This window comes from Apodemus sylvaticus, chromosome 9 (genome assembly GCF_947179515.1).
Source record: "Apodemus sylvaticus chromosome 9, mApoSyl1.1, whole genome shotgun sequence".
In the NCBI taxonomy this organism is placed as follows: Eukaryota; Metazoa; Chordata; class Mammalia; order Rodentia; family Muridae; genus Apodemus; species Apodemus sylvaticus.
The window spans coordinates 58,810,682-58,835,165 of NC_067480.1; the positions used below are offsets into that span (position 1 = coordinate 58,810,682).

The 24,484-nt window shown below is 43.0% G+C and overlaps 2 protein-coding genes across 2 annotated transcripts in view; both read left to right on the forward strand.

Moving 5' to 3' along the window:
• The first annotated feature begins 13,618 nt into the window (after window positions 1-13,618).
• Window positions 13,619-15,229, forward strand: C9H2orf66 (chromosome 9 C2orf66 homolog). Its single transcript, XM_052193587.1, has 2 exons — window positions 13,619-13,741; window positions 15,050-15,229. Exons 1-2 carry the CDS (start codon window positions 13,619-13,621, stop codon window positions 15,227-15,229), a joined length of 303 nt encoding a protein of 100 aa, XP_052049547.1.
• A 5,752-nt stretch (window positions 15,230-20,981) lies between these two features.
• Gtf3c3 (general transcription factor IIIC subunit 3) overlaps window positions 20,982-24,484 on the forward strand; it is a 30,553-nt gene continuing 27,050 nt past the window's right edge. The window contains exons 1-2 of the mRNA XM_052192818.1: window positions 20,982-21,170; window positions 21,992-22,103. Of these exons, the coding sequence (XP_052048778.1) occupies window positions 21,069-21,170; window positions 21,992-22,103 (214 nt within the window). The 5' untranslated portion in view covers window positions 20,982-21,068. The remainder of the gene's footprint in view (window positions 21,171-21,991; window positions 22,104-24,484) is intronic.

A 24,484-nucleotide genomic window follows, 5' to 3' on the forward strand; every position in this document is an offset into this window, starting at 1 on the left:
TTTACATAATAAAGAATCATTCACCTTATTCCAAAGGATTACTACCTGAAATTATGCATTTGTATGAAATTATAGATTAATATCCTCAATGCAAACCCTAAAATACTAATACAAAGAAGCTAACTAAAATGGCACTTTTAAAGTAGAAACTTTAAGATATTAAATTAGTCCTGAAGCCCAGATCCCAAGAAAGTTGATAAATTGGTCTTCATAAAAAAAATTAAAACTTCCTTGGACGATGGTGTTTGGAGGCTGGGAAATAGCTCAGTTGGTCACACTGATGTACATGTGCAAGCATACACATGCACTGGACTTCACTGCAATCACAGCCCAACACAAATCACAAGAATTATTAAAAAATTCCTTTTGCTAATATATGTGTGTTATATTAATCATATACTAGCAAATGAAATACGGTACCATATAGAGTGGATACTGTATCATGATCAAGTGAGATTTACTTCACAAATGCAAAATAGATTTATGTTTGTAAAAATAAATCAATATCACATAGCCATGGTCATCACTGCCTAAATAGTGAGGTTGAAGCCACCATCAAATATATTTTCATATATCCATGTAAATCAATAAGTTTGTAGACAAAGTCCTTATAACAAATATAATATTTAAGAGGAGAATATGCTCCATTTAAATTGAAGATCTCTGCTTATTGAAAGAATAAGCTAATGGCAAATATTTGCAAAAAAATGCTTCTGAAGAAAAGTTTCTTTTCAGAAGCTGCAAAAGCCTGCAACTTATAATGGAACATAAAATATCCCATTCTTTAACAAGTAGGACTTTTACTTAGACCAAAAAGCGACACTACAAAGAAAAAACAAAATTAAAACAGTCTCCAGAATGAAAGGACTGTCTTGCCAACTATCCCTCCAGCAGAGGCTTCGCATCCAGAATATATAAGGAATTCAACCGCAAAATAACAAGATAGCAACAAATATTTCAGTGAAGTGAATAAATGCTCTGAATAGACACCAGAAGAAGATAAATGATTTGAGTGTATGAAAAAACTGTTCCACATCACCGGGAGCATACCCAGTAAATGAGATAGCACCATGCTCCAGGTTTTAGAATGGTTTTGCATTAGCTTCTCACTGTAGCAAAATACTTGAGATACTCAAAGGTGGAATTGTTTATTTTGGCTCAGTTTCAGAGATTCCTGTGCGTGAAGTTAGTCCATGTGGTAGACACTAATCTTGTCACCATGTCCAGCAAACAGAGAGGAGGCTGGGATACTGCTCAGATCCTGGCCATCTGTCTTAACCTCCATCCAGCTAGTCACTTCTCCAAATCTCTGTCTCCAGATGTCCTTGCATTGGGAACCAGGCCCACAGCACAAGAGGCTTAGGGGACATTTCATCTCTACCCCATAACATAGCAGGCTTTAGTAAAAATGTTCAAAAAAAAATGCTAGCAAGGATTGGAGAAAGAACTGGCATATCTTGTTTTCAAGCTAGAAATAGGACAATTAGCAGATAGCACATGAGAAAAGGTTTATATATGTATGTGTACATATATATGTATGTGTGTGTACATATATATGTATATATGTACTCCATATATATGTACACGTACATATATATGCACACCCACATATTTACACATACCCCATATATGTATGTGTACCTGTACACACATATAGAGAGATGTACACATACACACATGTATACATATACACACATGTGCATGTACATACATATGTAGACATACACAATAAAATACTAGTCGCATAAAAAGAAAAAATTTCTGTCTCTTGCTGCATCCTGGATGAAAGAGAGGGCATGCATGCATTGAAGTGAAACCGCAGAGTGGCGGGCGCTTACTGGCTCACTCACAGGGAGTGCACAAAGTAGGGAGAAGAGTGCTTCTAGAGTTGGGAAGGAAGGGACGATGGGGACAGGGAGGAGAGGGAGAGGTATGTGTTAATGGAACAAAGGCAAAAACTGATGGGAACAGTGCTTATAATGCTCTGTGTAGCGTGGGATGATTATGGATGGTAACTAATTGTATAACTCAAAAGAAAAGAATCTGAATGCTTGTAACACAAACAGCAGAGTGGTGTGGTGGGATTTGCCTGAGTCTGCTGCTGGTTAGCATTTGGTCCACTTGTAGCCTCTTACATGCTGAGTCCTTGGCTGGAGGAGCAGTAGGTGGAGGCATCATGGAGTCCATAGGGAAGTCCGATCTGGTGGCAGTGGGGGGAGGGGGTTAGAAAAAGAATCAGATTCTGCTGGGGTATGTTTCTCAGGGGCAGCTGTGAGGGACAGCAGCAGTCACCTCAGTCCTCAGATTACCCATAATCCTTCACAGTCCCTGAAGCACACCACCCTAGGAAGTGCAATGGAGCCAGAGTACCTCTGCTCAGGACCTGCAGAGCCCCGCTTGGGACTGTGTCCCTTCCCTCCCTCAGCCAAGTCTGCAACTTGAGGGTTTAAGGAAGTAGCATTTCCACTAGGCTGAGGACAATAAACCAGTGGCTTTGAAAAACTAGAAGGGGGCTGGTGAGAGAGTTTAATTCCCAGCAACTACATGGTAGCTCACAATCACCTAGAAAAGGATCTGATGTCCTCTCTGGCATGCAGGTGTGCATGCAAACAGAGCATTCATATAGTAAAAAACAAATGAAAAAATAGAAATAAATACATTTTAACCTAGTGGTAATGGCACAGGCCTTTAATCCCAGCACTGGGAGACAGAGGAAAATGGATCTATGAGTTTGTCAGCCTGATCAACAGAGGGAGTTCCAGGGCAGCCTGGGCTACACAGAGAAAACCCACTTCAACAAACAAACAGAAAGAGGAGGAGGAAGAAGAGGGAGAGGAGAAGGAGAAAGGAAAAGAAAAGCTAGCAGAGGGAAGAAAGGGGGAAGGGAGGGAGGAATCAATCTGAAGTGAGGCGTGTGCCAGACACGGATCTGATCACTGCGCACCATATACATGTGTTTGATAAGTTATATCTCCGCCAGTGAAATGAGCTGGATCAAACCAGATTAGATAATATTAAATGTAGGTTTATCAGGAGTCTGCTCTCCTAGTTAGTGAGTTCACTAGCCCCAAGGAAGGCAAAGGAAGCAGCCATGGGAAAGGAGAGGGGAGAGGAGGGGGAGGGAGACAAGAAAGAGTTCCAGTGGGGGGGTGGGGCACGGGAGAGCAAAATGGATTATATAAGGAAGATCCTCTAGGGGAAGGGCAGGCCAGCCCCTAGGCTGGAGATTTCAGGACAAGATATGCCAGGTACAGACTGAGGGGTGCTGGGAGAACCCGGAGGCCAGGTCTCCTTTGATATGTAAAATATGCACTTCAGTCCCTTGTCCTGGGGTCAGAAGCCAAGCAGTATTGGAATATCCCAAGTGCTTCTACAAAATAAGGACTTTCGCCATGCCAATTAAAATTCTTTAAATATTTCAAGTCTTAATAACAAATCAGAAGTTTCCTTTAGACAGGTGTGGTGGTGCACGCCTTTAATTGCAGCACCTGGGTGGCAGAGGCAGGCAGATTTCTTAGTTCGAGGCCAGCCTGGTCTACCGAGTGAGTTCCAGGACAGCCAGGGCTACACAGAAAAACCCTGTCTCTGTCTCGGAAGAAAAAAAGTTTCCTTTAGATTAAACAGATGTGGAATTTTAAGAGCAGAGCTCAGCAGGCACTATTAGCAGAAGCATAGAATGTCCCTAGGAACATCTAGTCACAGGCTAAAGTAAGATTAGGATGACATCATCTGTGAGTGAGAGACTTTTGAAAGATGAGGACACAGGTCGGCTCCTTGTCCTCCTTGGTTTAAATACTCCCAGGATGCTCTGCATTCAGCATCACTTAGGAAGGTCTGGCTCTGGTTTTTGTTGTCTTTTCCCCTTGAGACAAAGGCTTACTGGTTCTGTCAGCACTCAGGACTGGGGGGTAGTACAAAGAGACCCATTTGCCCAATTATTCCCCCAGAATATCCAAAGAAATACTGTCTGAACTTGTTCTCATTTTTTTTTCTTCTCTGAAATGACTGTCTTTATTTTATAAAATATGTACTTGGAAATTAGGGGTTCTAATTTTAAGATGGCAATTTTTTTCCTCAAGTAAATAATGCTACAAGTGTGTTAAAATATATGGCCCATTACAAAATTCTGACTTGTGGATGAGGTCTTAAGCAATTTAAAAGCCTGATGTGGACCCTGCTCTCATCTTTTTGTATTTAAAAAAATTTTTTTTTGTTTAAACAGTACAGTTTTGCTCCTGCCACAGCCCAGGCTCACGATGGACTTCTCAGCCAAAGCCAGTTTGCACTGTAAGTTGAGTAACAGAAGCAGCTCAGCTTGTCCCAAAAGGAGATTGAGGGTCTTGGTCTCTGTAGGGCTGAGGGCCACGCTGAGTCTGAGGTCTCCCTCCCTCCTTTCCTTCCTTCCTCCCTCCCTCCTTTCCTCCCTCCCTCTCTTCCTCCCTCCCTCCTTTCCTCCCTCCCTCCTTCCTTCCCTCCTTTCCTCCCTCCCTCTCTCCCACCCTGCCATCTCTGTACTCCCTGTATTCTTGCCCTATGGTTGCTGTAAAACATTAACAAAAATCCAAATGACTAGAGGGGAAGTCTGTGATCTGTATCTCTAAGCCCAAATGAAGGCCTGGGCAGGACCATGGTCCCGTTGGAGACCAGAAATAACTTGCCCTTTGCTCTTCTAGCTTCTCATTGGCTGCTTGCATTCTGGGCTTGTGGACGGTGTCACTCCAGTCCTCAAGGCCAATATCAACTCTTTTGAATGTCTGTGTTTCTATCACTTTTTTCCTAGGTGTGCCTGCATCTGTTTCTGTCTTTTCTAAGGACAAATGATCACATTGATGGCATATCTATACAACTCAGTATAATCTCCTTATGTCTTAATTAACGCATCTCTACAAAGATATTTTTCATAAGTAGCATTTGAAGCATTAGTGTTTGATGTCTTTGGTGTTTTTTTAGTCTCTCACACCTCCCAGTACCTCAGAATACTTTGAAATGCAGAACCGAGGAAGCCCAAATTGTTATGGGATATTTGATTATTGTATATAGAAAACCTAATTGTTAGCAAAATATACAAGCTTGGGTAGCTATGTTCTTTAGATACAGTTAGCTGTGCCCTACAGAGATGCAGTTTGAGTGTGCTTCTAAAAGCCTCCATAGTTTAAGAATATTCAGGAATGGAAAGATCCTGCCTATTTTAAGTCAAGTTGCTTAGGAGAAGTCTTGGGGTCTTTGCTCAATGATTCAGGCAAAGACTGAATCAGTCTACCAGCTGGGATGTCTTGAGCTACCCATAATAAAGGCTAAGTGGTTTTGGCCCCTGCTGACTTGGCTTGGAGCCTGACCTTCCCCAAAGACATGTTTGACATTGTTCAGTGGGCCAAGGGTGTAGAGCAGGAGCTAGAGACTTCTTTTATAGCGATTGGACCTTTGAGAGCTCTCTATTTTGGCTTGGAAGAGCCATTGTGGAAGGAGCTGCAGGTAAGAGATAGGGAGTTCCCTTTGGGCTTGCAGGAACAACAGAGAAGCAGCTGACAGGATACAGGTAAGTGAGTATTCTAGGAAAGAGAGTTAAGGAGCCATCTTGGGTTTGGAGCAGCTGAAGAGAAAAGGAGACTGACTAGCTCAGTAGAATGGCACAGAAAGATTTCTAAAGAACTAGCAGTTTAGTTGTAAAATCAGGCTTGTAAATAGATATTTTATGTATAGTTAAGAAAATAAAGTTACCTCACTGAGCTAGCAGGTTTTCATCTCAGTTTATACCTCCTGTGTCTTTATTGATATAAATGTTAGTTACATTTTAAAGGATAAATATTACACCATATCACAGGATCTAAGGTTTGAATCTCTTCTTCCAGGTGCCCTGAAGTCCTGAATCATCTCAGAATCCTTCATGGAATTGTCCCTCAAGTATTTCTTATCCTTGAAACCTAAGGGATACCCTCTTACAGACCCACATGCCTAAGGAAACACTGTTGGATATACATCAGTCTTAAAAAGTTACCCTCTCTTTTAATCTCCACTCGGAATGTGTAAAAGAATATGGTCATTACAGTTGGTTGGTGAATGTCTTAGTTAGGTTTTTACTGCTGTGAACAGACACCATGACCAAGGCAACTCTTATAACCACAACATTTAATTGGGGTTGGCTTACAGGGTCAGAGGTTCAGTCCATTATCAAGAAGGCAGGAGCATGGCAGCATTCAGACAGGCATGGTGCAGGAGGAGCTGAGAGTTCTACACCTTGTTCAGAAGGCAAACAGGAGAAAACTGGCTTCCAGGGAGCTAGGATGAGGATCTCGAAGCCCACACCCACAATGACACAGTTTCTTCAACAAAGCCCCACCTACTCCTACAAGGCCCCACCTCCTAATAGTGCTATTCCCTGGGCCAAGCTTAGTCAAACCATTGCAGTGAATAAATTAACAATGGTATGTGACAGGGCTGCCCAGTAGATGGCTGAGGTTTGGGAAGCGCATGCTCAATAGCTACCATGCTCCTTATTTTATGTCAGAAGGACAGGCATCCTTTCAGTTCAGCGATAACCCAGAAATTAGTTTAAAAGACCCATAGAAGGAAAATGCCAAGCTACTCTCCACAGTCTTCAATAAAGGGCCAAAGAAACGAGTCTCAATTGCCTTTTAGGTTCCAGGAGTGTTTTATGGTGGGATGCTTCGAACAGCACCAGCTGCTTCCATATGCCGGGGAAAGCCACGGAAAGGACCACTTTGTACCTGCAAGGAGTGGGGCAAGCTGTGCCAAGCAAGAATGGCCATCCTGGGCAGCTCTAACGTCACTTAACTTAGACTTTGTTAGGCCCATGTTAGCATCAGGTGGCTGACATTTTATTCCCCTCCTGTATCATGGCAGACAATCAGCTGTTATATAGCAGTGAGTGTGTAAGGAGTAGATGAATTCTGAGTGCATGTGTGTTGTTGGCATGTTGTACCATGTCAAGGACTTCTGTGTGTCAAACCCAGGGATGTGGGAAGGACTCCCTCAGGTGAGGATCAGGAGACTGCAAAAGCTTCCCTCTGGTCCACATATCAATGCTGATAGTGCATGTGCTAACTATTGACTGCAGCTTCTTTGGGACGACTGTGGCCTGCGACTGCACCCTTCCAGAGAAGTACAGAGATAATTAAGCACACCTCCTTGTTAGGCTATATGCTATAGGCCCACCTCCTTACTCCTGTAAGGCATTTAAATAGATATGCTGAGGTTTGGGCTGCAGGTGGAGGCCTCCTTGAGACTCAGCACAGTCTACTGGATCCCTGCTTGGGAAGGCAACTTGAGTGTGAAGGGCTTATGGCTTGACTCACAGTTTGAGGGTAACTACTGTGTCAAGGAAGTCACGGCAGTGGGCACTTGAGGAAGCTGTTTGCATTGCAACCACAGTCAGGAGCAGGTAGGGACAATTGCAGGTGCCCAGTTAACTTTCTCCTTTTGCTTCAGCTTGGAATCCCAGTCCATGGACCTGGCAGTGCCCAAGTTGCCGGTGGTTCATCCTACTTTAGCCCTACTAGATCACTCCACACAAACACACTGGGAGGTATATCTCTTCGGTGCAGACTTGAGAATCGATATCAACCTTCCTGCCTAACACTGATCATTTAAAAACTCCTGTCCGTCTTCTCTAACGTTGTGTCTTCTTTGATGTTGTCCTTACCATTCTTCCCCTCACCCTTGTCACGTTCAAATTTATCAAATAATTAATTTCAAAATTCAAACCAACACATTTATTGGACATCTTTTGAAAGCCCACCTGTGTTGAGTACACTGTTTTTCTCAATATTGATGAAGAAATATCATCAAAGACTTGCATCCACATACATCTGAGTAGAAAAGTGTCTTTTGCCTATAGTGTCCCAGATGCTACTTTTACAAACATTCTTTAATGAAAAGGCAAATGGAATACTTTAGACCAGAAGCAAATCTTGAAAACCTTTCTCCCCATCAACTAAATAATTATAAAACATCCACTAGTCAGTATTGATATATTCAGAAAATCGTCAATGGTACTTAAACAGTCAAGAAAGACACCAGGTGCGGTACAAACCCCGCGACTCTGGCTCTTCTGGAGGCCGAAGCAGGATACAGTAACCTGAGTTACAAAGCAGGACCTGGGATCAAAATAAGGATTAGAAACTTGTAACGGCCTGAGGGTGTGAGGAAGAAGCAGGCCACTTCCCTGTGAGAGGCCCTGAGTTCAGTTCCCAGAACTGCCAAATAAACTAGACTCTGTGGCTGGGCTTGCTCTGGAGACCTGGTCTCAAGAGCGCGGGCTGGGTGTGTGCCTGCTGGATTGCCTGCTGCGCATGCTCCAGGCCCTGGGTGTGCGTGCTGGCACCACTTAACTAGTTAAATAAAGGAAATCATTAAGGAACAAAGGATAAAATTTAAACCGGTTTCTATTAATGTATAATTTAAGAACCAGGAAAACTGGGTCGTATTTCTCCACTTTTACTCCAAGGAACTATAAATATGTCTTAAACAGGAAGGTGTTAAGGGGAAACACCTCATGATGAACCAAATCATCTTTCGGTTGGGCCTTAGGGTGCTTATCATTAAGTCGGCTGGGGATAAAATGGAGGACAGGGGAATTGCATTCTCATGGACCAAAATGAGGAATCACTTAGACCCATGGTTGTGGGGACCTCCCTGCTTTCTTCAGTTACTCTTTTCTGTTTGAAAAGCTCCAGGTCTGTGCACTGGGCTGAATTCTGCCAGCACTAGACATTAGTAGCCGTGGCTACACTGCAGGAAACAGTCTATACTTTCAATCTTCTAGCCCTCAGCCTTTCTTGACTATGGAACGGAAAACTTAATGGGTAAAACAAAAACTGTTATTCGGGTTAAAATATATACTCGATTTTATTGGTATATTCTTTCAGGAAGCAACTCACAATTGCCACTAAAATAGGATAAAACTTAATATAAAGATTGTTAACATTTATCCTTCTCTCATACCATAACACCCCAACTGTAGTCTCCCTTCCCTCCACTCCTCCCAGCTGCCCCTCACCTCTCCTCTCCCCCACATCCTCTCCTCTGTTTCCCTTCAGAAAAGAACTGGTTTCCCAGGGATATTAGCTGAACATTGCATAACAAGACCAGGCACAAACCTTCATCTGAAGGCTGGACTAGGCAACCCCGGAGGGAGAAAAGACACCCAACTCCCATTGTTAGGAGTCCCACAGAAACACCAAGCTTAGGACTGTAAAATACGTGCAGGGGACCTAGTGCTGCAGACCCCTGCAGGCTCCAGGATTACTTCAGCCTCCGTGAACCCCTGGGAGTCCTGCTTAGTCGATTATTTTTCCGGCCATGTTTTCCTGGTGTCCTCGACCCCCCTCTGGCTTCTACAATTCTTTCCCCTTTTCCATGGGCTTCCCTGGACTCTGATGGGAGGACCTGATGGAACTCTCCAGTTTGGGCTATCTCCGGCTAATGTTTCTATACTGTTTGCAGGGGAAATTTCTATTCAATTTCATGAAACTTGTTTTTATTCTTGCCTTGCCTTAATTAATGTTACAGAAATTTAACAGAATTATGACATATTCAATACATGGACTTAAGACTTAAGACTTATTCAGATCTTGAAACATTCAAGTAATGGAAACTGTGCCTTTGTAAAAACCAAGAATGTTAATCTTTGGGTTTTTTTTTTAATGCTTTAAATAATCTACAGGTTCATGAACAATCAGGTCTTCAGTGTCACTAGGAGCTTTAGTTCAAAATCCCGGAATTCTAACGTGGGAACAACATGAAGAAACTTTGAGGTATTTATTTACTCCCAGAAACACTGACACTTAAAATTCTCTATTTAAATCTCATATTAAAAATAAGAATGATAATCTCAGCCCTTGAGAGGCAGGAGGACTTGGAGTTCAAGTCCAACCTGGGATACACAGTGACTCTGCACAAACTGAACTGTCAATCAGCGCACCCCCCCCCCCGACTCTTCTTTCTCCACATTTACTCCTGAACACCCTCCCTTCAAGTCTCTCACCTCACCCACCAGTGCAGCTCTCCTGTCCCCAGACCTTTTCAGTGCTCCCTTTCCCCTGCAAGTCCCTTCCTCAGGCACCCCGCTCCTGCCTCCCTGCTCCTGCCTCCTCCCAGCTCCCAGGTCTCCTTGTAAAATCACATTCTAGGCCCTTTGGTCTTCTCATTCCCAGAACTTCTATGGCAGTCCGATCAATTTCTACCCCAACTGCCACTTTCATTTCCTTTTGTGACTGACTGTAGCCGCCAGCAGCTACATGTAAACCGGGTTACCTGTTGAGAGAATCTTGGGGTCATAGGGAAGAGCGGCGAAAAGACCGTACGGCTAAGTCAATGTTCACTGATCAAAGCCGTAAACTTTAATGGCGCCGGACCTTTTAACAGTTTGGGCAAACCCTCCCCCCAGACTCCAGGCTGAGTTCCGGTGGAAGTTGTCTAGCTTCTCTTGGAGGTCTTCGTCTTGACTGCTCCGGCAGCTGGGTGGGTCACCTGTTTAATTCAGGAATCCCTATACCAGGAAGAACAATGAACTTAACCTTTACTACGTGCGCTCCACCCTAAGTGGAGCAGAATCCTGGCTAACTGGGAGAAGTTAACCTTGACCAAAGTCAAACTCTGACCAAGTGCAAGACTGCCCCAATATGGCTCTGTACAACTGACCACACACTGGGCTCCAGATCTGCATGTCCATTCGTATGCTGTTTGTTACTGCTAGATCTTAAGATCTCCTCAATTCAACCTCGGACTCCTGATTTCACTCCTTCATGCAAGTTACTGGTGTCTCCTGGAGTGGCTCATAAGCTCCCGGCTGCACAATCCACAGACTCTGGGAGTGGTTTGGAAACCCCGTTTCCATTAGCCTGTTCCCTCACACTGTCACCTCTCAGACACCACTCAGATCCACCGTCCCTGAGTCTGAGCTCAGGCTGCCTTGGGCACCATTCTACATGGACTACCCTAGCTGACTTCACACACCCCTCTTCCCACTGCAGCCAGAAGCGTCTTCTTCTTCTTCTTCTTCTTCTTCTTCTTCTTCTTCTTCTTCTTCTTCTTCTTCTTCTTCTTCTTCTTCTTTTTAATGTCAGTCTGATTAAGCTGTTTGGATGTTTATAACTCTCAGTCACTTAACCTTTCTTGCGGTAGTAACTGCATGCTCCGACTGCCTCTCCCACGCCACCCCTATCCAGGTGCCCTCTCCATTTCTCTCTGGCCTGCTATTTTCAGCTGCTTGAATGTGTTACCTCGTCCCCTCAGCACAGTGACTCAGCTTGCCTGACAGCTGCTTCCTCTGCCTCCTGAGGTTGCCTAGGTAACTCATAACCAATTGACTAGATGTAAGGTCACTTTCTCACACAAGCCTTCCCTGACCCCTGAGAATGAATCACATCCCCAATTCTACACTTTCTCTCTGTGGAAATTCTAATTATCAGCTGGGTGTGGTGCTATATCTGCAGTGTCAGGACTCCAGAGGCTGGGGCCGAAAGATCCCAAGTTCAAGGACAGCCTGACTTTGTCTCAAAAGTCCCAAGGACTCCGCGTGTAGTTCAGTGGTAGGGTGTTTGCCTGTTCTGTACAGGTCCTGGATTCAACTGACAACATCATGAAAAAAAGTCATCACTAAACAGTGTATAGAATAACAGTGAGATAAGTGTTGTCTTCTGTCCATCTTTGGTCGTTGGGGGCAGGGACTTTACCATTTTGCCCTCAAAACTTAGTGCAATGCCTGACACATAGTAAGAAGTCAGGAAGACAGATCCAGTTGGGTGCCGGATAGTTACTGCACCCACCAGACTGAAGCGAAAAGTTTGAGGCTAGCCTGGACTACATGGTGGATTCTGTTTTAGGAAAATAAAAAGAATGAGAAAAGGTCATTTGCTGATTGAACAAAAGATGAGCAAAGGAATGTCATATTTAGTCGTACAGGGTCAAGGTGGCAAAACAATAGCCAGGTTTTTGTTTGTTTGAGACAGGGTCTCGTGTATCCAAGGCTGGTCTCAAATTTAAAATGTAGCCTACAATGTTCCTCAGTGGCTGACCATGCTATCTCTACCTCCCGAGTACTGATTACAGGCATGTACTACCCCGACAACCACTGGTTCTACTTTACAGTTTCAGATCACCGGCCTTCTCAACAATGAGCTTATCCTGAATTTCATTCTGAATCATTAGAACCAAAGCAAGTTCACAAGCCACGGAGTCCGGTTTCTCCACCCTACCATTTTCTTCGGGTGACACTTACTTAACAAGGGGATGCTGTAGGTATAGTCATTTTTTCATTTTTCTCTGAAGTCTATGCTATCTGGTTGCTTCATTTTCGATGGGCTATTATTGTAAACCATGCCACTATTTCTAAGAAGAGATACCATGTGTAGGTCAAAAAGAGCAATTTTGTCTTTTGCAATAGAGATTCTTGTTCAAAAAAAATGCTGTTAATTTGAAAACTAATATGTCTCAAAGTACATCTTATTAGGTGAGATCATCATCGTCATATTCCCAGCCTAAACATGAGAAAAGGGAGAACAGCTTTTCTGTATGGAAGTAGCTCCTGTGTTTCTAAAACTCACATAATGTGGCCAGTGGCCCACGAAGCAGCTGATGCACTTAAAAGATAAATAGGTTGTCCTTGAAGATGCTGGGAGATCCGCTTCTCAAGGGGCTTTGTGCCATAGATGAAAACGGAATCATTATTTCTGAACTGCCTCTGCTCACGTCAGTGACTCCCTCTAGCAGCCTGCCCGCTGGTTATAAAGAGCCCGAGAATCCTTGGCGGAGTGTAGGCAGGGCCGGGCAAAGCCAAACTCCTGGTAAGCTTTGTTGCCCTTTCTGTGTTTCAGCTTCCATGTCACAACTAGAGTTGGAAAATGATCTCTGCTTATGCTGTTGTGGTCTGTGTATGTGTGTCTGTCTGAGATGTGTATATGATATGCGTATGTCGGGGACATTTCTCAGTTTAGGGAACTTTACGTATTCTTTTTGTTTTACATTCTTAGTCTTCCTCCTTCCCCTCTTTCTTCTCTCCCCCTTTCTGTAACTGTCTTTCCTTCTCCCTTTCTGTAGTACCAGGGATTGAACCCAGGGCTTTGTGAATGCGAAACAACCACTCTACCACAGAGGATACTCCCAGCTGAGGTGTTTCTTTCTTTCTTTTTTTTTTTTTATTGAGTATCTTCTTCATTTACATTGACAATGGTAAAACCTTTCCCAATTTCCCCCCTCCCAAAATCCCCTCTTCCCAACGATTCCCTATTTCTTTACCATTTCATTCCTACTAAAAAGTCTACTGACTTAAGACACAAGTCATTTAAGATTGCATTTTTATTAGCTTGCATTATTTTGGAGACTACAAAATATATTTTTTCAAAGATGCAAATGGCACTCCTAGACTTTCTAACATAGTCACTATTGTTTTGCTCAGCACAGTATAGGGTTTCCATCACTGCGAAGCACTTTAAGCTAATCCACTAGATTCAAAGAGCCTCATTTGCACACAAACCTAAAAAGTGCTTATAAAATTTAAGTGAATCAATACACTATTTTTTCCTTATCTTTCTGGATCCATCTTTCTTTCTCTTCTCTCTGGCTGTTTTGGTGGTCATTATCTCCTCTTTTATACAGCACCATGTCCAAGGCACTCCTCCAGCTGCTCTTGGCTGCCCTGGTACTGAGCAGCCAAGTACACACAGCCACAGTGAGAAATGAAGACGCGTGGAAGCCACTGAGCAACCCCAGGAACCGAGAACTGGTAAGACCGGGCCCGGGAACTGGCTGAGGGGTGCAGTGGAGGTAGCCAAGGGCCGGGAAGACTCTTGTCAGGACAGGACTAGACTGTGCTCTCCTGGTGGCAGGCATCCTACTATTTCTCTGGCCAACTTACATTTGTTTTTATGTGGAGAAACAAGTTTATATTAGAAGTGAGTTTATATATACACAGCAGATTGCATTTGTAACTGAACATATATCTACACCAATGTTAGAACATTGTTTTTTTTGTTGTTGTTTTTTGTTTTTTGTTTTTTGTTTTTTTTTGGGGGGGGGGACAGGGTTTCTCTGTATAGTCCTGGCTGTGCTGAAACTCACTCTGTAGACCAGGTTGGCCTCGAACTCAGAAATCCGACTGCCTCTGCCTCCCAGAGTGCTGGGATTACAGGCATGCACCACCACCGCCTGGCAGAGCATTGGTTTTTAATATACAGACAACATGAAAGTGGTATCAGAACTTAGCTCAGTTATAGAGGATTTGCCTAACATGCAGAGGGACCTGGTTTTGGACCATCAGACACAAAGGGGAGGAGGAGAGGAAGAAATGGAGAGCGGGGAAGGGAGGGGGGCAAGGCAGGAGAGAACCACCTTTTGTGAGGCATATACTGAAGAGGGCTAAAACAGATTACCCCACAACAGCATTTGCAATATGTATTTTCAGAAGGTGGAAATTGACCCTGTAGTTATCAGTTTCAAGCAAACAGGTATCTAGAAAATAGAATTTAAAAGATAAGTAAAATACTCCGTTGAAAATCTGCCTAGATCAACAAGCATGTTGACTTGCCTATTCGAATGTAGTTTTTCTAAAGAAACTTAGTTAAATCCATACAAGCGTAAAGCGGTCTTGTCGGTCATGTCCTTAGCACTCTGCACAACTTCCGCCTGCTCATTTGCTGAAGGCAATGTGGAAACTGAGGAAGAACAGTACCTGGAGTCTCCTCAAGCACAGGGGAAATGGAGTTGACTGCTCTGGAGTTTGCTTCCTTCTCTGCCCATTGTGCTCAGGGATGATTCAGTGTGGGACTCTGCCTAAAGTGCGACTTAGTAATTTATATCTTCCCTGGGTTACAACCCAAAGGGCTGAATTATCTGGGGAGAACCAAAATGACAGAAAGCAGGCAGGGTCCAGGGTCGGGAAGTAATGGGCCAGTCTGGATTGTCAACTTTCTGCTCCTCAGGTTAGCATTTAAGTCACAGGAAGAAGAAAGGACAGGAAATGCGGACAGGGCTCGGAATTCAGCATTTGAATTCTTCGTTTACACAAGGCACTGGACATTTTCATTGTCTCTAGTTTTTCAGAAGCCTCCAGGCCTACTTTAAGGGCAGAGGACTTGATCTTGGGAACCTTCCAAATACCTTCTTCATGAATGAGGACCCCAGACCTCTCTCTTTCGGGTCGGAACATATTGCGTCTGCATTTGCAGACTACGAAGAGCAGAAAAACTCCCTCCGTAACGCCCACAAAGGCTGAAAGCCCAGGTAAATGCCTCGGTCCCAGGATCTGGTCAAGCACACAGCTCACGCCATAGAGATTTTTGAAAAGATATCTTAGAATTAAGTCCTCAGTTATGATTACATTCGTCACTATTAAATATTTAGATTTGGCTCAGGCATGTCATAGTCTGGTTTTTAAAAGAAATGATGATAATAATGATGTTGAAGAATTGCTTTCTAAAGAGAAGTACATTAAAATCATAAAATGGTCACTCTTAGGAAGATTTTTAAAGGAATGAAATATCACATACTCTTATTTATGTATTTTTCCCCGACCTGGTCCTATTGGTAAGTTAAATAGAAAATTATATGTAAAGAAATATGTTAAACTGATCACTTAGAAAAAAATGGGAAAGTTAAATGACTACTAGTTCTTTGGGGAGAAAAGGGTTGTGCATGTCTCTCATCTTGAACTTTCTTACCTAGGAAAACAAATTACAATATTAGCAAGGATGGCATTTAAAAGGTATTAATAATTAAGGTTTAAATTTCTTTTTTTTTTTTGCATTCTTATGAAATAAATAGATATGGTTTCAGAAGCAGCAGGTGTGTTACATTCAAAACACGATTCTGGCTTGTTTAGCTGGACAATAAAGGCAGTGAGTGGGATTATAATCAAAATCGTTCATTTCCCCAATTCTTCCAAAGAGACATGGATTTCTTGGGAGTTAGCAACCATTGTTCTGAACCACATTTGTGAATGGCTTTCCACTACTCATTTTCTTAGATGTCATGACAGAAAATGACGATTATTCTAAAAGGCGGAATTTATCATGTGGAATATATGCTTGAATGCTGCTCTAAAGTGAGAAAACAAAACAGAACAGCGACCCCAAGGAGCGTCCCCTGACTGTCAGGATCTAGGGTGTGACTCAGGACAAAGAGCGCCATTGTAACGCCTGCTCAGTGGGACGCAGCTACATCCCTTCACTAATTATGGGTTTCCAACTCATAGGAAACTTCCGATAAACACTTGCTCGAGAAAGAGTCTCAGGGCAGGAGACAGGGTATTCAGGAAGTACTCAACTTCGTAGAGGAATCAGCTTCCGGTGTAGCCTGTTTCTGAATGATGAGCTCTCTGGCTCTTTCTGGTGGGGTTTGGGGGAGGAGGATGGGAGGAAGTCTTTGTGTTTTCAGATGCGCTTTTTCGTCCTGCATTGCAACTCTCTCTTGCTTTTTTCAGGTGGCCATGGTAGAGCCGCAGAAGAGCTTTCCAATAGAAAATCCAGCTAAGGCTGAAGCCTTGTGTGTGTGTGTGTTTCCCGTCCATTTAGTCAATTTATATTTATTTTGTTCTACATTTTCAGATTTTACATGTAAACAGCTAGACCTTTGGAACACATGATACTGACATATTTCAGTATTTTTCTCTTTTATGACTGTAACTATTGAGTGGGAGGTTGTATGCATTTGAAGAAGTTACAAGAATATCACAGGTGAAATGAAATGGTAATTTTCCTAATTAGATATTTTATTGAAGATTGTCCTTTATTTCCTATTTATTTCCTATTACCCTATTTAGTTCCTATTTATTTTCTATTATCAAGCAACATTTTTATTTAAACAAGTTACATTTACTTGTTACTATAGTATATTGTATGAAATAATAGAGATTCAGATCTGTTTGCTACAGTGCATGATATGTAACAGGGGTTCAGAATTAGGATTTTCTTTTTCTTTTTTCCTCCTAAAAAGACGATGAAGCCCTACATTTAGCATGTGCTATTGAAATCTCCACTGGTAGCCTTGTACTGAATGAGGGCAATGGATACCCAAGTAGAGTTGAAGTAGAAAACAGAAGAGATTCTAGTTGCCGCAAGGTCTCTGGGAGATGCTTGTATGGTGTGTTCAAAGGTAAAAAACTGTCCCATGTCGAATATCCCAGCTTTACACCAACCTTACCTTAAATACAAGTCACCCAACAAGGAACAGTAGCAAAGGGTGAGTTCCCCACTCTCCCAACAAAGCCACTCTCTTTGTCATAGCTCATACTGAGCCCTTCCAATTCCCATATTTTCATTTGACGTAGCTACGTTTCCTGTTTATATTTTTAGGAATATTGGCACCATTTTCCATGTGATTCAAACAAGAAACATTGTACTAGAATTCACACAGCGCTGTTGTGGTATTATAAGTCAAATCAGCTTACTGTAGCTTTTTGTAGACCCAAGTTGATGCTGAATATGAAGAATAAAATATTTATGTGGGAAGTTCTGTGTCTGACTTAGTGTGTTCTATTGCAGCCCGGCATATAGGTATCGTCTCTGGAGGGCTGCTTGGTGTTTGTGAGCAGAACCCATTATGTGATTCATTTGTTGTTCTCCAGAACCTAGCACAATGTCCATCATGCAGCAAGTGTTCAATTGAACACTTGTCAAATTCAAGTGTGTCTTCCATCCTTCACACAATACTAAACATAAACTAAAGCAAAAGACACTTTAGTTAACAAGAATGTTATCTACCATTCAAAAATATTGGCAATTATCAATGAGATATTCCTAATTGAAGTATATAACAGCTTATTGAGGTAAACGACTGGGTGAGAGGTTCCTCATTACCGTGGAGTTCCTAAGTGGAACTAGAAACTTCCTTTTTCCTTTCTCAGCATTGCTTCTAATCTAGGTGAGTGCTTATTAATTTCAGAGTCCTTGAAACTTATGGGTACCCACAGGAGACATAGCTACAAGGTTGTACGTCAAGGGTCCTCCCCAGGGTATCTGTGAATCTCACACTGGTTTAGCTTCAGAAATGTATGATCCTGGCAGTAGAAGGCTGTTTTCACAACATGTGGCTATTGACACACTTGTTCCTCAGACACTGCAGTACGAACCTCCTTCAACTCCACTCTATCATTTTGCTAACCAGAACCTGCCCACACACATTTCTAAAGTCTGTGGGGAAGAGAACAAGTATGCAGGAGGTCCGGAGCTGAAGTGTTTCCTCTAATGGAAGCCAATGTACTTCAAGAGCCATAGACTGCCAAGAGTCCCTGGTGCATTTCTATAAAGGTCTCCAACAGCCTTCTCACCCTTTGAACCTCTTCAGTGAGAATTCTATTTTCAAGTTGTGGCCTATTGTCCTGTGTTCTGGATCTACTGTGGCCAAGGGTTTCTGAGAGCATTGAGATGTTTATTCTACTTGCAAAATACTACCCTTCTAAATTTTCATCAGTCCTAGCTGGCAATGAGATTGCAGATCAGAGACAACCGTCCACTGACTCAGGTGTGCAGGAAACATGACTCATACTCCCACTGGGTTCTCAGTCCTGATTTGCTGAAGGAGGCATGAAAACATGGGCACACAGGTGTTGGACACTCTCTTTTTATTATGAGATTGCCAGGGGAAACAGGTTCAACATTCGCCTCAGAGGGAAATAGTATCTTTATTATAGTGATTAGAAAACAAATCTAAGGGGCCTGGAGAGATGGCTTAGCGGGAAGAGCACTGACTGCTCTTCCGAAGGTCCTGAGTTCAAATCCCAGAAACCACATGGTGGCTCACAATCATCTGTAATGTGATCTGACACCCTCTTCTGTTATGTCTGAAGACAACTACAGTGTACTCAAATATAATAAATAAATAAATCCTTAAAAAAAAAAAGAAAACAAATCTAGGCCAGCTGTCCACCCATTAAAGCCTGCACTCAAGAGGAGGAGGCAGGAGGCTGAGAGTTCAAGGCCAGCCTGGTTTACATAGTAAGTTCCAGGACAGCCAGGGTGGTAGAGATAGAGACACACACACACACACACACACACACACACACACACACACACACACACACACACAGAGAGACAGAGAGAGAGAGAGAGAGAGAGAGAGAGAGAGAGAGAGAGAGAGACAGACAGAAGCCCTATCTCAAAAAAGCCAAATAAATAATAAAAATAAAAAAAATCATGCTTCCTTGTCCTGTAATGAGATACCTACTTTCATGATTTTTGATTTACAAAGATGTAATTAAGGAGAAAAGACATGCAAACTTTTCCAGAAGAGTGAGAGGCCCATGGAAGAATGGTCACCTCAGGAGCATCCCAACTCTTCCAGTGTCCTTCTCTAACAAGAGAAAGAACAGAGTCACCTCTCTGTACTCTTTTAATTCAGTTGTCATGGCATAAGTTCTATCTTCTGCTTCCTTAGCCTTTCCATTTTAAGACTCAAAAAAATCACTCGGAAAGACCAAAATGTTTCTTCTTAGTATTTTCATTATTGCTATATCAATTTGGCTTCATCTCAAAGTAATATGGCTGTCTGACTCACCAATGGACAAATCACTGCAAGGAAGTAGAAAATGAAGAACCACTTAAATTTAAGACATTCTGCTGTCTTCTGACCTAAAAAAAAAAAAAAGAAAAGAAAAACCCAAAAGCACTCCCCCCACCAAAAAAAAATCACAAACCCCTTTCATGTTCAGGAGATGATCCTTAGCAGAACATATCTCCTCCCACCCCTGTTCACAAGCCCCTTTCTCTGTAATACGTATCTGCATCTGCTAACTTCTTATTCTCATTTTCCCAACAGCCAACAATAACAGAAACCAGGCTAAGCACTTGGGTCTTAGGAGAGGGTTTTCCTTTCCAAGCAGCCACCCTTACAGTCTCTTCCCCCCTTTGAGTGAGTCTGGAAACAGCCACGCTCTTAAACACAGTTCCCCAACTGCCTGAAGACTTCAGGGGAGTAATCCTCATAGTTGTTTCTGGGGATATGATCAACACAATCTGCTCATGTATGTTTTCATGCCTGTGTAAGTTCCATCCTCAGGAGAAACACAGTGACTGAGATAGTTTTTTGCCGTCTGTAGTCCAGCTCTTGCAGGTCTTCATCTCTGATTCTGCAACCCTGCTACAGATCCTCTTCGCCTGGATTATCATACAGATGGTCCAAGATAGGCTCCGGTGTTTCAGAGCCAGGACTATACTGAGCTCAACTTTGTCCAAAGTTCCAAAGGCTCTTGTAGTTTCATTCAACTTTATTCACAATTATGTTTTGAATCCATGTTTTTAGGTTAGCCAGGTTTATAATAAAGGCACATAAACCAATGTCTTCCATGTTTATAGGTAGTGTCTCTAGAAAAAGAAATAGTTATAATACAAGATAAGATGCAAATCCCAAGGGCTCCTAGGACTTGAAAATACTCTATCTCTGTCTTTCTCTCTGTCTGTCTGTGTGTCTGTCTCTGTCTTTCTCTGTCTCTCTCTTCTCTGTTTCTCTCGCTGTCTCTGTCTCTCCCTGTCTGTCTGTCTCTGTCTCTCTCTCTCTCTCAAGTTTGACCCCTCTCTTCCATCCCTTCCTCTCCTCGGCCCCACCCAACCCCTCCCCGCTAAGTCTTCCCACCTCAGGTGTTGCCCTTTTTCATATCACAAGTGTTCTATTACCCTCCCCGCACCTCTCTTTTTTTCCTCTCATAGATTCCTAAGGATTATTTTGAGAGATGTATGTAATAGATATAGAGTAGACGCCGTATTTGAAGAGTCCGAGGCCCTTTAAAAGATTGGATACTCGGGACATAAAAGTTGATTGGCATTAGAGATAGAAACCCAGGCAAAAGCTCCGCCACTGTGCTGCATCCCCAGTTCAAAAGTCTCCTCTAGCGGGTGGCTTAAGAGAGGCTGGCGTCTGAAAGATAGGTTCCGGCACGGTGCTCCCGTGCCTGCGGAGAGAGACCCCCGGGCCTAGAGCGCGGCGGAACCCGAGTGCGCGGCTGCGGCGCGGGCCGGGGAGGTTTCTAGGGCGGACGCCGGTTCCGTCTCTCTGAGGCGCCCTGCAGAGCCCCAGGGTTTTGCAGCTTTCCCGGCCCGCTGTGCAGCGTCGGCCCTGCAGACATGTCGGGGTTCAGTCCGGAACTTATCGACTACTTGGAAGGGAAAATTTCCTTTGAAGAGTTCGAGAAGCGGAGAGAAGAGAGAAAAACCCGGGAAAAGAAAGTGAGCCACTGGGCCCCGGTGCTCTTCGGTCTTGTTTTGCCCGAAATAGCGGCGTGGGTTGCCCAGGGTGGGCCGGGGACCCCAGCAGTTTACCTCTCCCAGAAATCACGATTTTCACTCCCACCCCGGCACCCAGCGCCTCTAAAGCCTGCCTCGGTGGGCGCTAACCTCCCCGACCTCCTAATACGTGGTAAGTCGATGACAGCCCAATGGAGCCAGCCGGGGTGGTCTGTCTAGCTTGCGACAGAGCTTTGTTTGTGTTGTTTGTACAGTGGTTTTGGGGATCAAACCCCAGGGCCTCCAGCCTGCTGGACAAAGCGCCCTGTCGCTAAGCTACACACACCCCTGGTGCGCCGATATGTGAGGAGTCGCGGTGTAATTTTTTTCTTAGACATAAAAGTAAACCTAATTGCCAGATAATGATATCTTTTTACTTTGTTTTTCAAATTTTAATAAGGATCTGATCTTTAAATAGTTTCCTATTTGTTTGAAGGCCAAGGGAACAACATGAAGATCTGTTGACCCTTTTGACATTAGCTAGTGGTTTCTTACTTGACTCGTGGGCTTTTATGCACCCTCTGGTTTATTTAAAGTCTTAGCTTAGTGGCATTAAATATTTAAAATTATTCTATATGTATTTGCAAATGACTTACATAAAGATTTAAGTACTTTGGAACACTTTGAAGCTATTCAAATTTAGATTTCACATATCATGAAGGGAGGATCAGCTTTTGTAAAGATAAGGCAAAAGCCCTATCCAAGGCTGAGAGAGTTAAATCCGAATTAGTTTTTGGAAATGTTTAACTAATTTCTAATTACAGAGTGTTCAGGAAAAAGGAAAATCATCACCCAAAGAAAACCTAGATGATTCCGAAGTTCCCTCATCGTCAGGAATTGACTCTGCCAAATCTCAGGACAAAGACGCCAATGAAGGTGCGTTGCTGCTGGCTTTAAACGTTAAGAGCACTTAAGTAAAATGATTTGATAAAAACACTATTTGCTTTTTATTTTTTATTGTTTTTTTTGTTTTATTGTTTGTATTTTATTGTAATGATAGTCTATTTTTATCACCTGTTTTATCTGTTTGCTACATAGTAGCTTAATACTTAATTTTTTAAAAGTCATTGTACAGCAGGATGGTTGTTTTGGTATAGCACCTGTGATGTGATGTTTAACATTGATGCCTGCATTTGTTTAGGGCCTCTTTATTTTCATTTTCTAAATTGGCCTTCTCAATGGGATACTTCTTCCGGGCAGTACCAAGTTGTTCTCCTGTACAAACTTGGCTGGGTGGGGACCTTTGCACACGTCATAGGTCTCTTGGTGTGCTGCGTCACTCTAGCAGCCAGACTGATGGTTTTAGTCAAGTTGACACACACTAGAGGCACCCAGGAAGAGGGGTCTTTTGGCCAGTAGTTTATCCCATCAGCCCTTTAGAAGTAAGCGGTTCCTTGTTCCTTAGGAAGGATTGTCCTGGAACTCTTTGGAGCTTCTTGGTAGTATAAGCAAGCACCCAGAGTAGAAGAAAAGTCAGTTTTGAACGACGTCTGGCAGAATCTACAAATTGGAAAGATGAGATCTCTAGGATCATGTCTTTTTCTTCCTTGATGTTTCTATTTGTTGTTGTTATTGTTGTTTTTTTTCAAGACAAGGATTCCCTGTGTAGCCCCCCCCCCCCCCCCCCCACTGTTCTGGAACTCACTCTGTAGACCAGGCTGGCCTCTAACTCAGAAATCCGCCTGCCTCTGCCTCCCAAGTGCTGGGATTGAAGGCGTGGGCCACCACTGCCGGCCCTTGATGTTTCTAAATACCAATATTCTTAAGGTTGTTTTCTACTTACCACACAGCCTGGGCCTTTTAGTGTCATTTGTAGTTCGTTATTGCTATACATAAAACTATCCTGTGATCCCAGCTACTAGGGAGGCTGTGACAGATGGATCCCAGGTTAAGACCATTCTGGGCTACAGTATAAGTTCAAAGTCAGCATGAACTTAGTGAGACTCTGGCTCAAAAAGAAAAGGGGAACTGAGGGTATGACAGTGTAGAGTACTTATCTAGTATAGTGTGTTCAGGGCCCTACGTTTAATTTCTTACAACTTACATAATTTTTTTTAAAAGCCTGTATCTAATTACTTTGCCAAATAACTGTGTATTCTGACAATTTGTATGCAGAACCTTTTGGATTATATATAACATGATAATGTCTTTTATGACTAATGATAATTTTGTTTCTTTTCTTGTGTGTGTGTGTGTATACCTGTGTGGAGACCAGAAATGGACATTGAGTATTTTTCTTTATCATATTCTAGCTTGTTTTTTGAGACAGGGTTTCTCGCTGTCTACTTACTATTCTATTATTGTGAAGAGACACCATGACCACGGAAACTTGTATAAAGGAAAGCATTTCATTGTAGTTTTTTTTTTTTTTTACAGTTTCCGAGCTTAGTCTATCTATTATCATGGCTGGGAGCAGGGTGCCTGGTGGCATGCAGGCATGGTGCTGGAGAAGTAGCTGAGAGAGCTACATCCTGACCCTTAAGCAGAGAGAGAGAGAGAGAGAGAGAGAGAGAGAGAGAGAGAGAGTGTGTGTCTGTGCGCGCGTACACGCCTGAGCCTGGGTGGGCTTTTGAAACCTCAAGGCCCACCCCCAGTGATACTTCCTCCAATGAGGCTATACTTTTCTTTTGTTGTTCTTTTGGTGTTTTTTGTTTTTTTCAAGACAGGGTTTCTCTGTGTAGCCCTGGATGTCCTGGAACTCACTCTGTAGACCAGGCTGGCCTCCAACTGAGAAATCCACCTGCCTCTGCCTCCCAAGTGCTGGGATTAAAGGCGTGGGCAACCACCGCCTGACTGAGGCCATACTTCTTTTTTTTTTTTTTTTTTTAAAAAAAAGATTTATTTATTATATGTAAGTACACTGTAGCTGTCTTCAGACACACCAGAAGAGGGCATCAGATCTCATCACAGATGGTTGTGAGCCACCATGTGGTTTCTGGGATTTGAACTCAGGACTTCTGGAAGAGCAGTCAGTGCTCTTAATCACTGGGCCATCGCTCCTTCTCGAATAATGCCATTTCTTGGTGGCAGGTATTTGATGCTGTGGAGGCCATTCTTTTTTTTTTTTTTTTTAATGTGCACTTAGTTTGAGCTTAGCTCTTGAGCTCTTTTTTTTTTTTTTTATTCGATATAATTTATTTACATTTCAAATTGGAGGCCATTCTTATTCAATCTTATTCCGTGAACCTGGAGCTCACCAGTTGGCTGTGTCAGTTGGTCAACAAGCTCCCAGGATCCTCCTGTCTTTAGCTTCACAT

Coding starts and splice junctions, on each gene's coding strand:
- C9H2orf66 (XM_052193587.1), top strand. CDS start 13,619: ATGTCCAAGGCACTCCTCCAGCTGCTCTTGGCTGCCCTGGTACTGAGC. Junction 13,742..15,049: donor ACCCCAGGAACCGAGAACTG/GTAAGACCGGGC, acceptor CATTGTCTCTAG/TTTTTCAGAAGCCTCCAGGC.